General features: G+C 41.7%; 1 protein-coding gene across 9 annotated transcripts in view; it reads left to right on the forward strand.

Annotated features, from left to right (window-relative positions):
* garnl3 (GTPase activating Rap/RanGAP domain like 3) overlaps positions 1 to 14,268 on the forward strand; it is a 101,636-nt gene that overhangs the window by 64,852 nt on the left and 22,516 nt on the right. For 6 of the 9 annotated variants that reach the window (XR_013970854.1, XM_080875830.1, XM_080875832.1 and 3 more), the window contains 11 exons: positions 3,972 to 4,036; positions 4,875 to 4,938; positions 5,103 to 5,129; positions 5,479 to 5,554; positions 7,069 to 7,167; positions 7,276 to 7,379; positions 10,084 to 10,192; positions 10,360 to 10,405; positions 10,492 to 10,598; positions 10,692 to 10,807; positions 11,240 to 11,362. Coding sequence is in view for 8 of the 9 variants with exons in the window: in XM_080875830.1 (XP_080731956.1) it covers positions 3,972 to 4,036; positions 4,875 to 4,938; positions 5,103 to 5,129; positions 5,479 to 5,554; positions 7,069 to 7,167; positions 7,276 to 7,379; positions 10,084 to 10,192; positions 10,360 to 10,405; positions 10,492 to 10,598; positions 10,692 to 10,807; positions 11,240 to 11,362 (936 nt within the window). In the remaining variant the exon portion in view is untranslated. The remainder of the gene's footprint in view (positions 1 to 3,971; positions 4,037 to 4,874; positions 4,939 to 5,102; positions 5,130 to 5,478; positions 5,555 to 7,068; positions 7,168 to 7,275; positions 7,380 to 10,083; positions 10,193 to 10,359; positions 10,406 to 10,491; positions 10,599 to 10,691; positions 10,808 to 11,239; positions 11,363 to 14,268) is intronic. The other 3 variants (XM_080875833.1, XM_080875837.1, XM_080875836.1) reach the window with 2 other exon arrangements.

Here is a 14,268-nt window from a genome sequence, read left to right on the forward strand (position 1 = left end):
CTCATCCTTTTCCTGAGCCTGGCTCAAACACTCACGTGAGACCGGCAAAGGAAGAACCTCAGACAGAGTAGCCAGACCCTGTTCATCGAGCGCTGGTTTAGAAGGGCTAGCAGCTGGCTCTCTGTCCCCAGTTAGAACAGATCCAAGAACAGTCTCACTCAGGTTCACTTCCTCCAGCTTCCGAGCTTGCGACCTGGTAAGAACACTGACAGAAAACACATCAGGGTGGGATTTCAACAGCTCGTCCTCTTCTGGGATACAGCTGGGTTTATCCACCACTTCAGGAACAGGGAGTACTTTGTCCCCAGCAATATCATTTCCCATTATAAACTCAACACCCTGAATAGGAAATGAGTTTCTTACTGCAACCTTGAACAAACCAGAGGCTAACCTCGACTGCACATGAACACAATGTAATGGTGCAGGTATGTAGGCCATCCCAATACCTTGCACTATTGTACTAGCGTTACAAGATGACTCATCACTGACTGGCAAAACGTCGGCCAATAGAAATGACTGCGAGCCACCCGTGTCCCTCAGTATTCTCACGGGCTTTTGATCCCCAGGAAACCCTGTTAAGGAGACAAAACCATCGAAAATGAAGGGTTTAAAACACTTATCAGGTTCACTCATGGTCACATGGGAGGGGGAGCTCAGCGACTTGACTAGGCCAACCCCTTTGGCTTGTTTTAATTGCTGGGGCACTTGTTTACGTTTAAGAGCCAAACACTCAGCAACTATATGCCCCACTTTGTGACAGTAGAAACATTGTCTATCAGACTTGGAACCCAAGGAACCCCTAGGTTGTTGAGGCTTTGTGTCCTTTTCCAGTCGTTCATGATAGTGTGAATCGGATTTACCCACAAACACGCTTTTGTGCGTTAAAGCAAATTCTTCTGCCAGGATAGCTGCCTCCTGCAAAGTGGCCACTTTTTGTTCATTCAGGTACAGCACTGTACGATCAGGAACACAGTTTTTGAATTCCTCCAACAATACCAGTTCACGCAATGCGTTAAACTCTGACACTTTGCTTGCTTGACACCACCTATCAAATAGTGTCCCTTTTTCCCTTGCGAACTCAAGGAATGTTTGAGCAGCGGATTTCCTCAGGGTCCTGAAACGCTGCCTGTAGGCTTCAGGCACCAACTCATAGGCTCTGAGTATAGCGCTTTTGACATTGTCATACACAAGACTGTCCTCGATAGTGAGAGCTGCGCATACTTCCTGTGCCTTACCAATTAATTTGCACTGAAGCAAAAGGGACCAAACCTCCTTGGGCCAATGTAAAGCCATAGCAATGCGCTCAAACGCATTAAAATAGGCCTCCACCTCAGTCTCCCTGAATGGTGGAACTAGGGCAATGTTTTTGCCCACATCAAATGCCGGAGGTGCAGGAGCAGGGGGAGAATTATCTGAAGGATTGCTATTGTTGTCTTCATCCTTCACTGTAGGTGGAGCAGAAGGCTCAGGAGACAATCTGTTAGCTTGCAACTCCAGTTGACGCAACCTAATAGATGTCTCAGCTTCTAGCTCCCGACACTTTAACTTGAACTCAAGCTCATCCTTACGTTCCCTTTCTTTGGCCTCAAGTTCAAGACGAACTAAACGTACCTTTACGCGTGCACTAACACTGGGATTACTAGATTCGACAGAGAAGGGCTCAAACCGTGGAAGAGAGGTTGGTAGCTTTCCCTCACCTGGTTTGACCACCGTAGGTGTCCCCGCCCCCTCCTCAGCACAAACCTCAGGCTGACCAGAGGTTTCGAGGAGTGACGCGGCATCCCCCGAGTCCACCTCTAAGGGGAACACGCCTTTCCCAACCAACCCGCTGACAACAAGAGTCTTTAACTCGCTCTTCTTCATGGACTTGGCCACAAGGATTTCATAATGCGCGGTAACAGCACACAAATCCTCCTTCCGACATGCATCAAGCTGGTCCAATGCAGGCCTAGCTATAAAATCACCCAGGCTAAACTGTGCCATAACCCAAATAATCCCGGACGAGCCCCCACTTATGTTACGCCCCACTTAAGAACGAAGTGTCGACTGGAGTGAGGGGTAACACAAAGTGAAAGGGAACACATGAACTACTGGAGAAATAGATGTCAGTATACAAGATTTATTGCCTAAAACTACTACAGTACGAAAACACAGGGAAGCTCTTTTCTTCAGGGTCTCCAAGGCCAGAACAATAAACAAAACACCCCCCTTTAGCTAGAAATCAAAACCAAGTACTCACTAACCAAAAACAAAATACAAAGGCTGAGCTCCCTGTCTAACCAAACCAGGAGAAAACAGTTGAAACAAAAATGGCAGAGAACCCCTACCTGCTTCCACAATGACAAACTAATTATCACAATAAGGGCACACCTTCGCTCACAATAAAAGAAAGAAAAACCAAAGTTCACAGAGGGTAAGTTCTCACACACATACACACAAAGGCCCGCTGCCCAAAACTCTACAGCTCACAGCTCTGGCAAACATGGGGAAATGGCAGGGGGTGTGGCAGTTTAGGACGGCAGACTATATGCCGTGGCTGACGAGCTGAAACACACCTCAGCTGCGGCTCATGAGGCAGACCTGCAACACAAGAAAAGGAGAAAAACAACTCTTCGACAGAGGGAGAGCCACTAGAGGTCAGCGACCGTAACAATATACACGCGGAATAGTTTTCTATACGAGATCGCTCCAAAAAGTGCAGCCTTACCTAATGTCCACCTACTGTTACTCATTTTATATTAAGATTTAAAAATCTGGTTGGTATTAGTATGGCGAATAACCTTCAGTAATAGTAATAAATCACACAGCAATAGTACATTCATGTAGTTGTAAAAAGCTTGATAATATATTAAGTAATCCAAAGTATTCAGAATACGTTACTCTGATTGAGTAACGTAACGGAATACGTTACAAAATACATTTTGGGGCATGTATTCTGTAATCTGTAGTGGAATACATTTTAAAAGTAACCTTCCCAAAACTGTTCAGGATATATGCAATACTTTTTTTTCTGAGTAAAATGATATATAAGGTTTTATATTTTTGCAGGTATCATTAATTGAAAGCATTTTCAGCAAACTGTATCATATGACATGACTGCATTTCATTGTATTGTAAGCAGTTTCTCACTGTTGGACCGATAAATGCTGAGATACTTTTCAATAGTTTCATCAAATAGCTGCAGCCCAATGACATGATCAACAAAAAAATCATCATGTGTAATCTTAAAGAATAATTCACAAACATTTATTCTCTTTAAAATCTTAATCTTTAAAGCAAGTTAGATAAATGTAGCGGCAGTCGTGGAGTCTAAATTCCCATAAAATATAAAGTCTCCAACTAAAAGTGCAGGTATTAAAAGTTTTAGCACACTGGTGCAAAGATTAATCCTGAACACAGACATTTTCTGCTTAATTAAACAGTTGTGGGAGGTGTGTTTTTTGTTCCTCAGATCTAAACACGGAAAAGCACAAAATGTGCAAAGTCCCTTAAAAATAGTCTTTAAGGCACTATGCTACTCCACTTTTGAGTCACCGTTTGTGTAGGTGTGTGTGTGTGTGTGTTAGAGAGAGATGCATGATTATTATGGTGTGCATCTAGTTCTGTGATTCAGTTTCATGACCAAGATAGCTTGGATCTAATTTTGCCCTCCAGCCTCGTCTGGAACCTGATTAGGGTGATGCACCTCCGCTGCCTGATCACATTGATTTATCTTGTTTCTGTCAGACTCTAACTGGTACAGGATGTTGTTGTTGAACAGAACAACTTTGTCTTCTCTTGAATTGCTTCTGTTTAATCTTTTAAGTCCTCTGTAATTATTCTGCGAGTAGTTGAAAAATCTCTTTTGTGGTCTGAATTTCTAAATACACACACCAAAAAATGTACTAATTATTTCCAAAATGAACAGATGTATAAAACCCACTATGTTATAATATGATAATCACTGATCTGTGTCACTCTTGTTCACACAGGGGACTCTGAAGATTTCCCTTCCCTACAGCCCAACAAAAACACTATCAGTCAAGTCCATACTAAGGTGAGATGTGCAGCTCAGACCTTGTAGTCACTACTCTTTATGCCCTCTTTCCAATGCATGAATGAGATTTTATATTGTTGTTTTCTCATTCTACAGTTCAGATGTAATTATTTGCATTGCACAATCTAACTGAACTTAGAACAAAAGAAACATTCAAATCAAATCAAATCAAATCACAGCAATACAAGGTAAAGATCTACAGCAGTAGAGAAATAACCCCAACAGATGACCCCCTATGTGCAAGCACTCGGTGACAGTGGGAAGGAAAAACTCCCTTTTAACAGAAACCTGCAGCAGATGGTTGAGGGGGAGGAAGACAGGGAAAATACACACTGTGGAAGAGAGCCGGAGTTTGACGTGAACTAATGATTAAATGTAAAGCAGTCTATAAACAGACAGAGAGTAAAAAAATGTGAGAGAAGAAAAAACAATCAGTGCATAATGGGAAGCTCCAAGCAGCCTAGGCCTAGTGCCGCATAACTAAGTTAAAGTTTTAAGCCTAATCTTAAAAGTAAAGGGGCTGTCCGTGTCCTCTAGCCAAAGTGGGAGCTGGTTCCACAGAAGAGAGACCTGAACGCTGCATCAGTGACTGGTAACAAGATATTAAAATATGTAGAAAACAGAAGGTTTGAGATTTTAAATTACTCAAGGCTAAGTTGCTGCACAAACTCTAAATGAATACAAATGGTTCAAGCTAGATGGGAAATCCCCTGTATCAGGTTTTAATGAGTGTTAACCTTTGGGCTGTTTGTCTTTCGTCAACACTAAACACTTGGGGTTTTTATCTCTGTTTCTTCCACTCCTCCTTTTTCTGCCGCTCCTGCTTCTGCCTGTACAGTGCAATGAACATGGACAGGTTTGAGAAAGGCCCCAGGGAAATCCTCAACCCAGAGATTCAGAAGGTGAGAATGACACCAGCACAACGGCAGGCTCTTAATGAAATATAGCACCGACCCATTTCATGCCAACCCGGATCAGCAACATCTAAACTTCATAATGTCCTTAGGCTGTGTCATCTCTAGCTGTAGTGCTGGTCAGTGACAGTTGTTGTGTCCTCTTTCCCCAGGACCTGTTGGTGTTGGAGGAACAGGAGGTATGAATATGATATGTTTTTCATGGGATAAGTTAGCATGTCTGCAGTAATCCTGGAATTTTCTGTCATTAATGCAGTTTGATTTTCTTTTTTCTAGTGTTCTGCATGTTTGAGTCTATATGCTTTTATATGCTGAAATGGTTGCATGTGTACAACTACAATTGTTCTTTCAAGTGTTATGCAGATTAATATTTTTCTTTCTTGGTCATCAGTATTTAGCCTTTCTTGTTACCTTTTGTGGATCTTTTGTTTAATCTATTACATGTTATTTTACATTTCTTTAAAAAAAAAAAAAACGTAGAATTTATTTTGAATTGTTAATCTCTAATCTAACTCAATTTTCTTTTAGGGTTCTGTCAATTTTAAGTTTGGTGTGCTGTATGCCAAAGATGGACAGCTCACAGATGACGAGATGTTTAGTAATGGTAAATTCTGCTATGCTCATTTATTATTTAGTGTTCGAATTAAAGACTGTATATTAAAAAGGACAGTCACTGTGACATCAACCATTTATGAGTGTATTATCATGTTGAAGCTTAATATGAACAATTAGGTTGCTGCCATCTTTGGGCATCATCATTTTTGGTCACTAGCGCTAGCTTGTTTAGCCCTTAAACGCCGATGGGAGTGCCCTTAATTCCATTTGCGTAACTATTTTTAAATCCCGGTAGACCCACAATCAAATAAGATGAGGCATTTTGACATGAAAACAGAGGAGTTTACTTACATATCATGCATTCAACTTGTCCCTGGCCGCAGTCTCCTTCTACTAATGGGTTTGCAAAAATAGCGTCAGAAGAAATCCAGACACACGCTTTGCGGATCTGATCAACTTTCCATTGCACTTCCTATGCTGGAATAAACATCATCACATTATCAGCATGAACTAACACGTCTGCGATTTACTGCGAAAACCAGAAATTATGTCATTTTTGCAGGAATTTTTCTTTTTTTTTTTTCAGGGCCATTTTAAGATCCGCTAGTGATAATGAAAGTTATGTTTGACTTTGTGCCTTTTTTACACTTAGAACTTTGATTTCACTGTTGGAAATAGTTTTACAGAAGAGGATTAGGGCTACCGAAAGAAAAAAAAAGTGGGCAAGTATTTTTTTGACATTAAAGTCAGACTTCTGAGAAAAAAATAATTCTGATGAAAAAGTTAGAATTCTGACTTTTTCATCAGAATTATTTTTTCTCAGAATTCTGGAAAAGAAGAAAAAGAAAGACTTGCCCACTTTTTTTCCAGTGGTCCTAATCTTCTTCCGTATAGTTTATTTTGATGCACATGCAGGGTTTCTTTGCACATTAATATCTATTTTTGTTTTTGTTGCAGTTTATAAAAAATGTAAAACTGAAATTATGAAGTCCGAATGAATTTCCTGTGGTTGAAAACTATTTCATTCAACTTTCTTTGCATTTAAAATTTCGAGGGCTACACCTTTGATATTTCTGTAACTAGAAAAATGCGTAAGCAAAACAAAACCGATTTTCAATTTTTTTGTAGTTTATTAGAGTTTTTAGTAATTTATGTAGTTACTATGGACTTGATACATACATATTATTCAAATTTGGGATATAACGGTTGTATTGATCATAGCAACTTGCATGCATAGCAATGCTCTTAAAAAAGGCACTACAGCATGTAAAAATATAGAAAACATAAAGTAAGCTCTGATGGCCTTGTTAAAGGATAGGCTTAAAACAGTTAGCAAGATGACAAGACTTTCTATAACCTCATTAATGTTACTAACCAAGCTAGCTTTTTCACCTTGTTTACAGTTTTCATGTTAAGCTAAGCTAAACTAAGCTTAGCATATAAACTTAAGAGTGGCGTAGATCTGGTCACCAAAAGTGTACTTTTTCCAAAATGTCAAATTAAAATAAAAAACACTACATACCACAATAGACGATATCTGCTTAGTGACTTGTGTTGTTGCAGAGACGGGAAGTGAGAACTTCGACAAGTTTCTCAGTCTGCTGGGTGATACCATTACACTGCAGGGATGGGCAGGTTACCGAGGAGGGTTAGACACCAAGAGTAAGAATGTGCACCGTTTGGTCACATAACAAAACATCACATTCAAAAGGAGGCCATCCATTAAGGTTTTTTTTTCTCTGTGTTATGTTATACTGTTTTTGTCTGCAGATGACACTACAGGAATTAAGTCCATCTACACAGTGTATCAAGGTCATGAGCTCATGTTCCACGTCTCCACGATGTTACCCTACTCTAAAGAGAACAAACAGCAGGTGCGTTACAAGTGTGGTTGTACACATTTGGTCTCTGTTTTTTTGTAACACTTTTAGTGTTTTCTCGATTTCATATATTTTTACATCGTTGTTTTTTTTACAGTCAGCCACTATGTCTCTCCGGATCATTGGTCTAGATCAGGGGGTGGGCAATTCCAGGCCTCGAGGGCCGGTGTCCTGCAGGTTTTAGATATCACCCTGGGTCAACACACCTGAATCACATGATTACTTCATTACCAGGCCTCTGGAGAACTTCAGGACATGTTAAGGAGCTAATTTAGCCATTTAAATCAGCTGTGTTGGTTTAAGGACACATCTAAAACCTGCAGGGACACCGGCCCTCGAGGCCTGGAGTTGCCCACCCCCTGGTCTAGATGAAATATTGTAGTATGAATACATGAGATAAGCATTTGTACAAACATTCATGATGTTCAGAAGAATCATTCTAATAGTTTTGGTAAAACCTTGAAATTGTGGTTTTCCGTGAAATATCTTTTTTAGATTTTTAGCCAACATCAGCTGATGGCTCCTGATACCCTGCCCCATTCTGCGCTGGGGTCTTAATGATCTCTTTCCCCACCTCTGACTTTATATGTGTTAGACCACCAGTCATAAAACCAACAAAACACAAATATTTTAAAAATCTGTCAAAAACACCTTTATTTATTAGACAGTTAACAAACTGAATCCATGCACCATTTCAGCCAGCCCACTGGCTTTCTCTCAGAAGTTGGAAGTTAGTTAAGCTTTAAATTCAACCACAATAGCTCATGTTTCCATTCAGGAATGCAAGTAACTGACTGTAATTTGGCATCTTAATCAAAAAACAATCATTTCCTATACTATTTTACCTGTTTTTTATGTAAAACGGTACATTTCAAAATTCATCAATAACAACAATAATTATAGTTTAGCATTAAAAATATAATTTTGATTACAGAGCTTACTCAAACTGATGCATTAACCATTACACAAACAAATAAAAGAAAAGAAAAATGGTAATGACCAGTTCAATCACTTAAGGCAGCTGTGACATAAACCTGACATTGCACTCTGAAGGCTGGGAAGCCATACACAGCTACTGTCTGTAGCACGTCTCATTAAATACTGCAATCATACAAAAGTGACAAAAATACCAGGAGACTGACAACACTGTTGTACAGTACTCCTTTCAATGTCTATTTCTGTATCTTTATGTATACAGTTGTTATGTATGCATAAGGGAGTGCTGTGGCATGAATGCAGTAGAATCCTGTTAGTATAGGAGGAGAAGAATAAAAAGAAATGGGCATCGTTGCCTCCTTCTGTAATCCCAGGTTGTTTTAGGTATGACTTCAAAGGGCTGCTGCTTAGCAAATCTGACACATCTTGAGATATTCACTCTGGCAGTGATTAATAAGGAATAGTCTGTGCCTGTAGTGCATGTGGGTGCATGACTGAGAAGAGCTCCAGTCACACTCTATATCACACCTTAGTGTTGGTGTAATGTAAAGTCAGATTGTTTTAACTGGTGAAGGTGTTGTGTTAATCATATACAGCAATACTTCTGTATTGTTTGATATGAAAGAAATATATTTTTACTGGTAATGGGACCACGAGAGTTTCAGACTAGACTTTGGGCATTTTTACATGATTGTATAGGTTTAAAATCTGACATTTTGGCTTAGTTTTAGTCCTGGAAGAAAAGAAACTCAGTAAATTTTAATAGATGATCAGTGAATTAAGGACAAACACACTGCATGACACAAAGTGCATGCATTTGTGTGGTCTCAAAAACACTGGTTGTCACGGTGTGGCATGGCACACCGTGGAAGGAGTGGGGAAGGAGGACCCAGGCGCGGTGCTCTATGTATAGACAGTGTTTATTTACAAAGTGAAACAACGTAACAATAAATCCCCATGTTCTCCCAGACTCCAGTGTCGTGTCTCCCCGTGAATAGTCCGTGTTTCTGTGCTCTCTCCGCTCCCGTGTCAGCACCCCCCGGTGCTCGCTGCTCTCGTGTCTTCCACGCTGCTCCTGCGGGAAACATAAGACGCAGCCGTCAGGACACATACAACTGCGGGCATGCACACACACTAACTCAATAACAGGACGACTAACGTGGAGTCTCATGCAATGATCCCGCGTCGGTGGGAGCTCCAAGACTCTCCTAAGTAGCTCCCCCGACGAGCCCTGATCAGCGGCAGGTGTGTGGCTTCGGGTGTGGCCAGTCCTTCCACAGGGCCACACCCCTCAGGCCTGCAGGTGGCTGAGCTCCATCCTCCAAGCATACCCGCAGACGTACACACACACACACACACACACACATCTACAAGCATGGAGAAGAGCAGCAGCAACACCAAAATACATATAATAATAATAATAATAATAATAATAATAATAATAATAATAAATAACTGCTCAGGGATCCTGGGTCGCCCAGTCCCAAGACCCTGACACTGGTAAAGTATTTGGGTTGCTGATTTGGCCTAGCAAATCATAGGAATAATGTTTCTATAGCTCCAGAACCTGCCCAATAACTACCATGTTTCAAAGTCAAAGAATTCATTGGTCATCATCTGTACATGCAGTTCTGTATTGCCATTTATTAAAATAACAATTATTGGTAGATAATTCCTGTGACACATAAATTGCAGGGTGCCGAGGTTAATTTGCCGTGTTTTTCCTTATCTCGGTGTCTCTCTTGTTCATCTATTCTGTCAGGTGGAGAGAAAGAGGCACATTGGAAATGACATTGTTACCATAGTATTCCAGGAAGGCGATGATGCCTCGTCATCCTTCAAGCCGTCTATGATCCGATCACACTTCACCCGTATCCTTCACATGGACAGCGACTGTCACAGAGATTAAGTGGTAGCCAACAACATGAGCCATGTTTACACCAGCTTGAGATAATGAAGTCACATCCACATCAGAGCAGTGGAACTGTATGTGTTTGACTGTATGTGGTTTAATTGTTTCCTTTACTTTCACATCTAGATATTTTTGCATTAGTTAGGTACAATAGCCAGAATGACAGTTACAGGTGAGTGTGTTTGGTTTACAGAAGAGTCGATGAAGTTACTTGAGCTGCGGCTCTTTACGATCTCATGTGTGTGCTCTCTGCCGCAGGTTAAAGATCTTCTCAGAGGAAAGCGTTCCACTGTTTGGACCCCCTCTCCCATCCCCGCCTGTATTTACCGATCACCAAGAATTCAGGGACTTTTTATTAGTCAAATGTATGAAAGTGTTCAAAAAAAGTTCATCAGATATGCTGACATCTTTGCGTCCCCTCTGTCTCCCTTACACTGATCTTCCCTCATTTCCTTCAGTAATCAATGGAGAGAAAGCCACACTGGAGACACCGACGTTTGCCCAGAAGCGTCAGCGGACCCTCGACATGCTGATCCGCTCGCTCTATCAAGACCTCATGCCTGACCTGCACAAGGTACAGCAGCGTTTCCGTCCACGACTCTGCTGCAGAGACCTGTTGTTGTACTTTTTTTTGCCATCAATCCACTCTTCTCCTCCTGACTCCTCCTTGTCACTTCAGTCACTTGCAGCGACTGGAGTCGCTGCTGATTTGTCCTCTGCTGTATTCCACTGCAGCCTCCGCATACTGCACCACACTCCACTGGATTCTGCTGCAATGCTGACTTTCTCAGCAGGGCTCTCTCTCCTCACATCACTTTAGTTCTTATATCTGTTGTTTTTTCCCCTCCTTTCACTGTTGCTCCTAATACAGCTTAGTTCAAGCAGTGCACTGTTCACTCTTGCTGTTCTCACTTCACTTCTAAGACCCTTGTTGCTTTTCTTTTTCTCTCTCCGTGTGGCTGCGTGTGTGCGCGCATGTGTCACATTTTGTGCGTTCCATGTTTAGGTTCCCTTTTCTCCCCAGAACATGTTAAACAGACGGTCCTTCAGCGATGTGTTGCCCGAGTCTCCAAAGTCGGCACGTAAGAAGGAGGAGGCACGCCAGGCTGAGTTTGTCAGAATAGGGCAGGTAACTAAGTACTGAGCACACAAAGACATGTAAAATAGCCTCATGTGTTCTGTGAGAAACTCCAAAGAGCAATTCTGTGCAAGTCTTAAGCCACCTCTCATTTTCATTCATTTTGCTATGGGAGAAAGGTGCAACAGTTTATTGAAATATGTGCAAACATATATGGAAATACAGCATATATAAGGTAAAAACATAGTTTGTACAAATTTAATGAGCTTGAAAGTCAATATTTGGTATGACTACTTTCAGTCTGAACTCTCTCAGGCGGTCCTCAGGAACAGTTCTCCAGGCTTGCTAAAAGCCATTCAGAGCTCTTATTTGGACATCGGCTGCCTTTCCTCTGTTAAGATGATCCCACACTGTTTCACTAATGTGGATTTCCCCTGACCTCCTGCGTACATATTCACATGTACAGAATTGAACCAAAAGTTTCAAATGCGGATACATCAGTTGCCACTGATTTGTGGTCCAGTTCTTGTGTTATTTGGCATAAATAGAGGGAGGGCCTGAAGAGATGTATCTGCTGTAGATAGATTTTAGGTCTGGCACTTCTTTTGTCCTCCACTTATCCAGTTTCCTCAGATGTTTTAAGAACAAACTGCACACCATGCCAAGAGTTTGGCTAATAGTTATTTGGGAATCACCTTGTGTCATGAATCGCTGTGCGGCAGGCAGGAGTTGGACCCAAAGTGCAGGACTCACAGACTCAGGGAGGTGAACTCAAAACTCAGCTTTATTTGCTGGCAGGGAAAAAACATACAAACTAATCTAAACTGGGAACTTGGAAAACTCACAGAGAGACACACAGGGAGATCCACACAGCATGAGGGACGACGCGACACTGACTCAGAGAAACACAGGGTTTAAATACACTGGGAAGTAACGAGGGGAATGAGACACAGAAGGAGGGCACAGCTGGGAGAAATCAGGACTGACGAGACAAGCAAAGCAGGACGCATTCACATGAGACACGGACCATCAAAGTAAAACAGGAAGTATCACACAGAGACGCGAACTTGACACAGTGGAGACAGCAACTAAGAAATACAGAGACATAAACCATAAGGCAGAGGTCTAAGAACCAAAATACACAGGGAAATACTCAGCTGGGAACACAAGAGACTAGACTAGAGAGAGTAACAAAAACCAACCATGAGAACATAATGCACAATGCAGAGTGACAGAAAACAAGAAACTCAAACATGCAAAGACACAATTACACAGGACAGAGGGGACACAGAGAGACATGAAGGGCAAGGGATCAAAACTAGAAGCCATAGAATAAATCACACACAAGTACAATAATACAAAAATCACAAAGAACTAAAAACGCTGGGTCAGGAGACCCAGGACCGTGACACCTTGTTGTTGCAAAAATGCTATTTTATGCCTGTCAGACTGTGTTATCATTAACATTTTTGTAGATTCACTGAAGAAGTAGTCTGAAAATAGTCAGGTAAAAGGACAAAACTGAAAAGGAGAGAAAAAGCTGCCAATGTCCAAAGAAAAGCTTTGAAAGATGTTCAGAAAGACTAAAGAGCCATTGCTCAGCTCCATATACAGTGGGGCAAAAAAGTATTTAGTCAGCCACCGATTGTGCAAGTTCCCCCACCTAAAATGATGACAGAGGTCAGTAATTTGCACCAGAGGTACACTTCAACTGTGAGAGACAGAATGTGAAAAAAAAATCCATGAATTCACATGGTAGGATTTGTAAAGAATTTATTCGTAAATCAGGGTGGAAAATAAGTATTTGGTCAATAACAAAAATACAACTCAATACTTTGTAACATAACCTTTGTTGGCAATAACAGAGGTCAAACGTTTACTATAGGTCTTTACCAGGTTTGCACACACAGTAGCTGGTATTTTGGCCCATTCCTCCATGCAGATCTTCTCGAGAGCAGTGATGTTTTGGGGCTGTCGCCGAGCAACACGGACTTTCAACTCCCGCCACAGATTTTCTATGGGGTTGAGGTCTGGAGACTGGCTAGGCCACTCCAGGACTTTCAAATGCTTCTTACGGAGCCACTCCTTTGTTGCCCGGGCAGTGTGTTTTGGATCATTGTCATGTTGGAAGACCCAGCCTCGTTTCATCTTCAAAGTTCTCGCTGATGGAAGGAGGTTTTGGCTCAAAATCTCACGATACATGGCCCCATTCATTCTGTCCTTAACACGGATCAGTCGTCCTGTCCCCTTGGCAGAAAAACAGCCCCATAGCATGATGTTTCCACCCCCATGCTTCACAGTAGGTATGGTGTTCTTGGGATGCAACTCAGTATTCTTCTTCCTCCAAACACGACGAGTTGAGTTTAGACCAAAAAGTTCTACTTTGGTTTCATCTGACCACATGACATTCTCCCAATCCTCTGCTGTATCATCCATGTGCTCTCTGGCAAACTTCAGACGGGCCTGGACATGCACTGGCTTCAGCAGCGGAACACGTCTGGCACTGCGGGATTTGATTCCCTGCCGTTGTAGTGTGTTACTGATGGTGACCTTTGTTACTTTGGTCCCAGCTCTCTGCAGGTCATTCACCAGGTCCCCCCGTGTGGTTCTGGGATCTTTGCTCACCGTTCTCATGATCATTTTGACCCCACGGGATGAGATCTTGCGTGGAGCCCCAGATCGAGGGAGATTATCAGTGGTCTTGTACAGTGGGGCAAAAAAGTATTTAGTCGCCACCGATTGTGCAAGTTCCCCCACTTAAAATGATGACAGAGGTCAGTAATTTGCACCAGAGGTACACTTCAACTGTGAGAGACAGAATGTGAAAAAAAAATCCATGAATCCACATGGTAGGATTTGTAAAGAATTTATTTGTAAATTAGGGTGGAAAATAAGTATTTGGTCACCTCAAACATGGAAAATCTCTGGCTCTCACAGACCTGTAACGTCTTCTGTAA

The sequence above is a fragment of the Rhamphochromis sp. 'chilingali' genome, assembly GCF_963969265.1.
Source record: "Rhamphochromis sp. 'chilingali' genome assembly, chromosome: 2".
Taxonomy (NCBI): Eukaryota; Metazoa; Chordata; class Actinopteri; order Cichliformes; family Cichlidae; genus Rhamphochromis; species Rhamphochromis sp. 'chilingali'.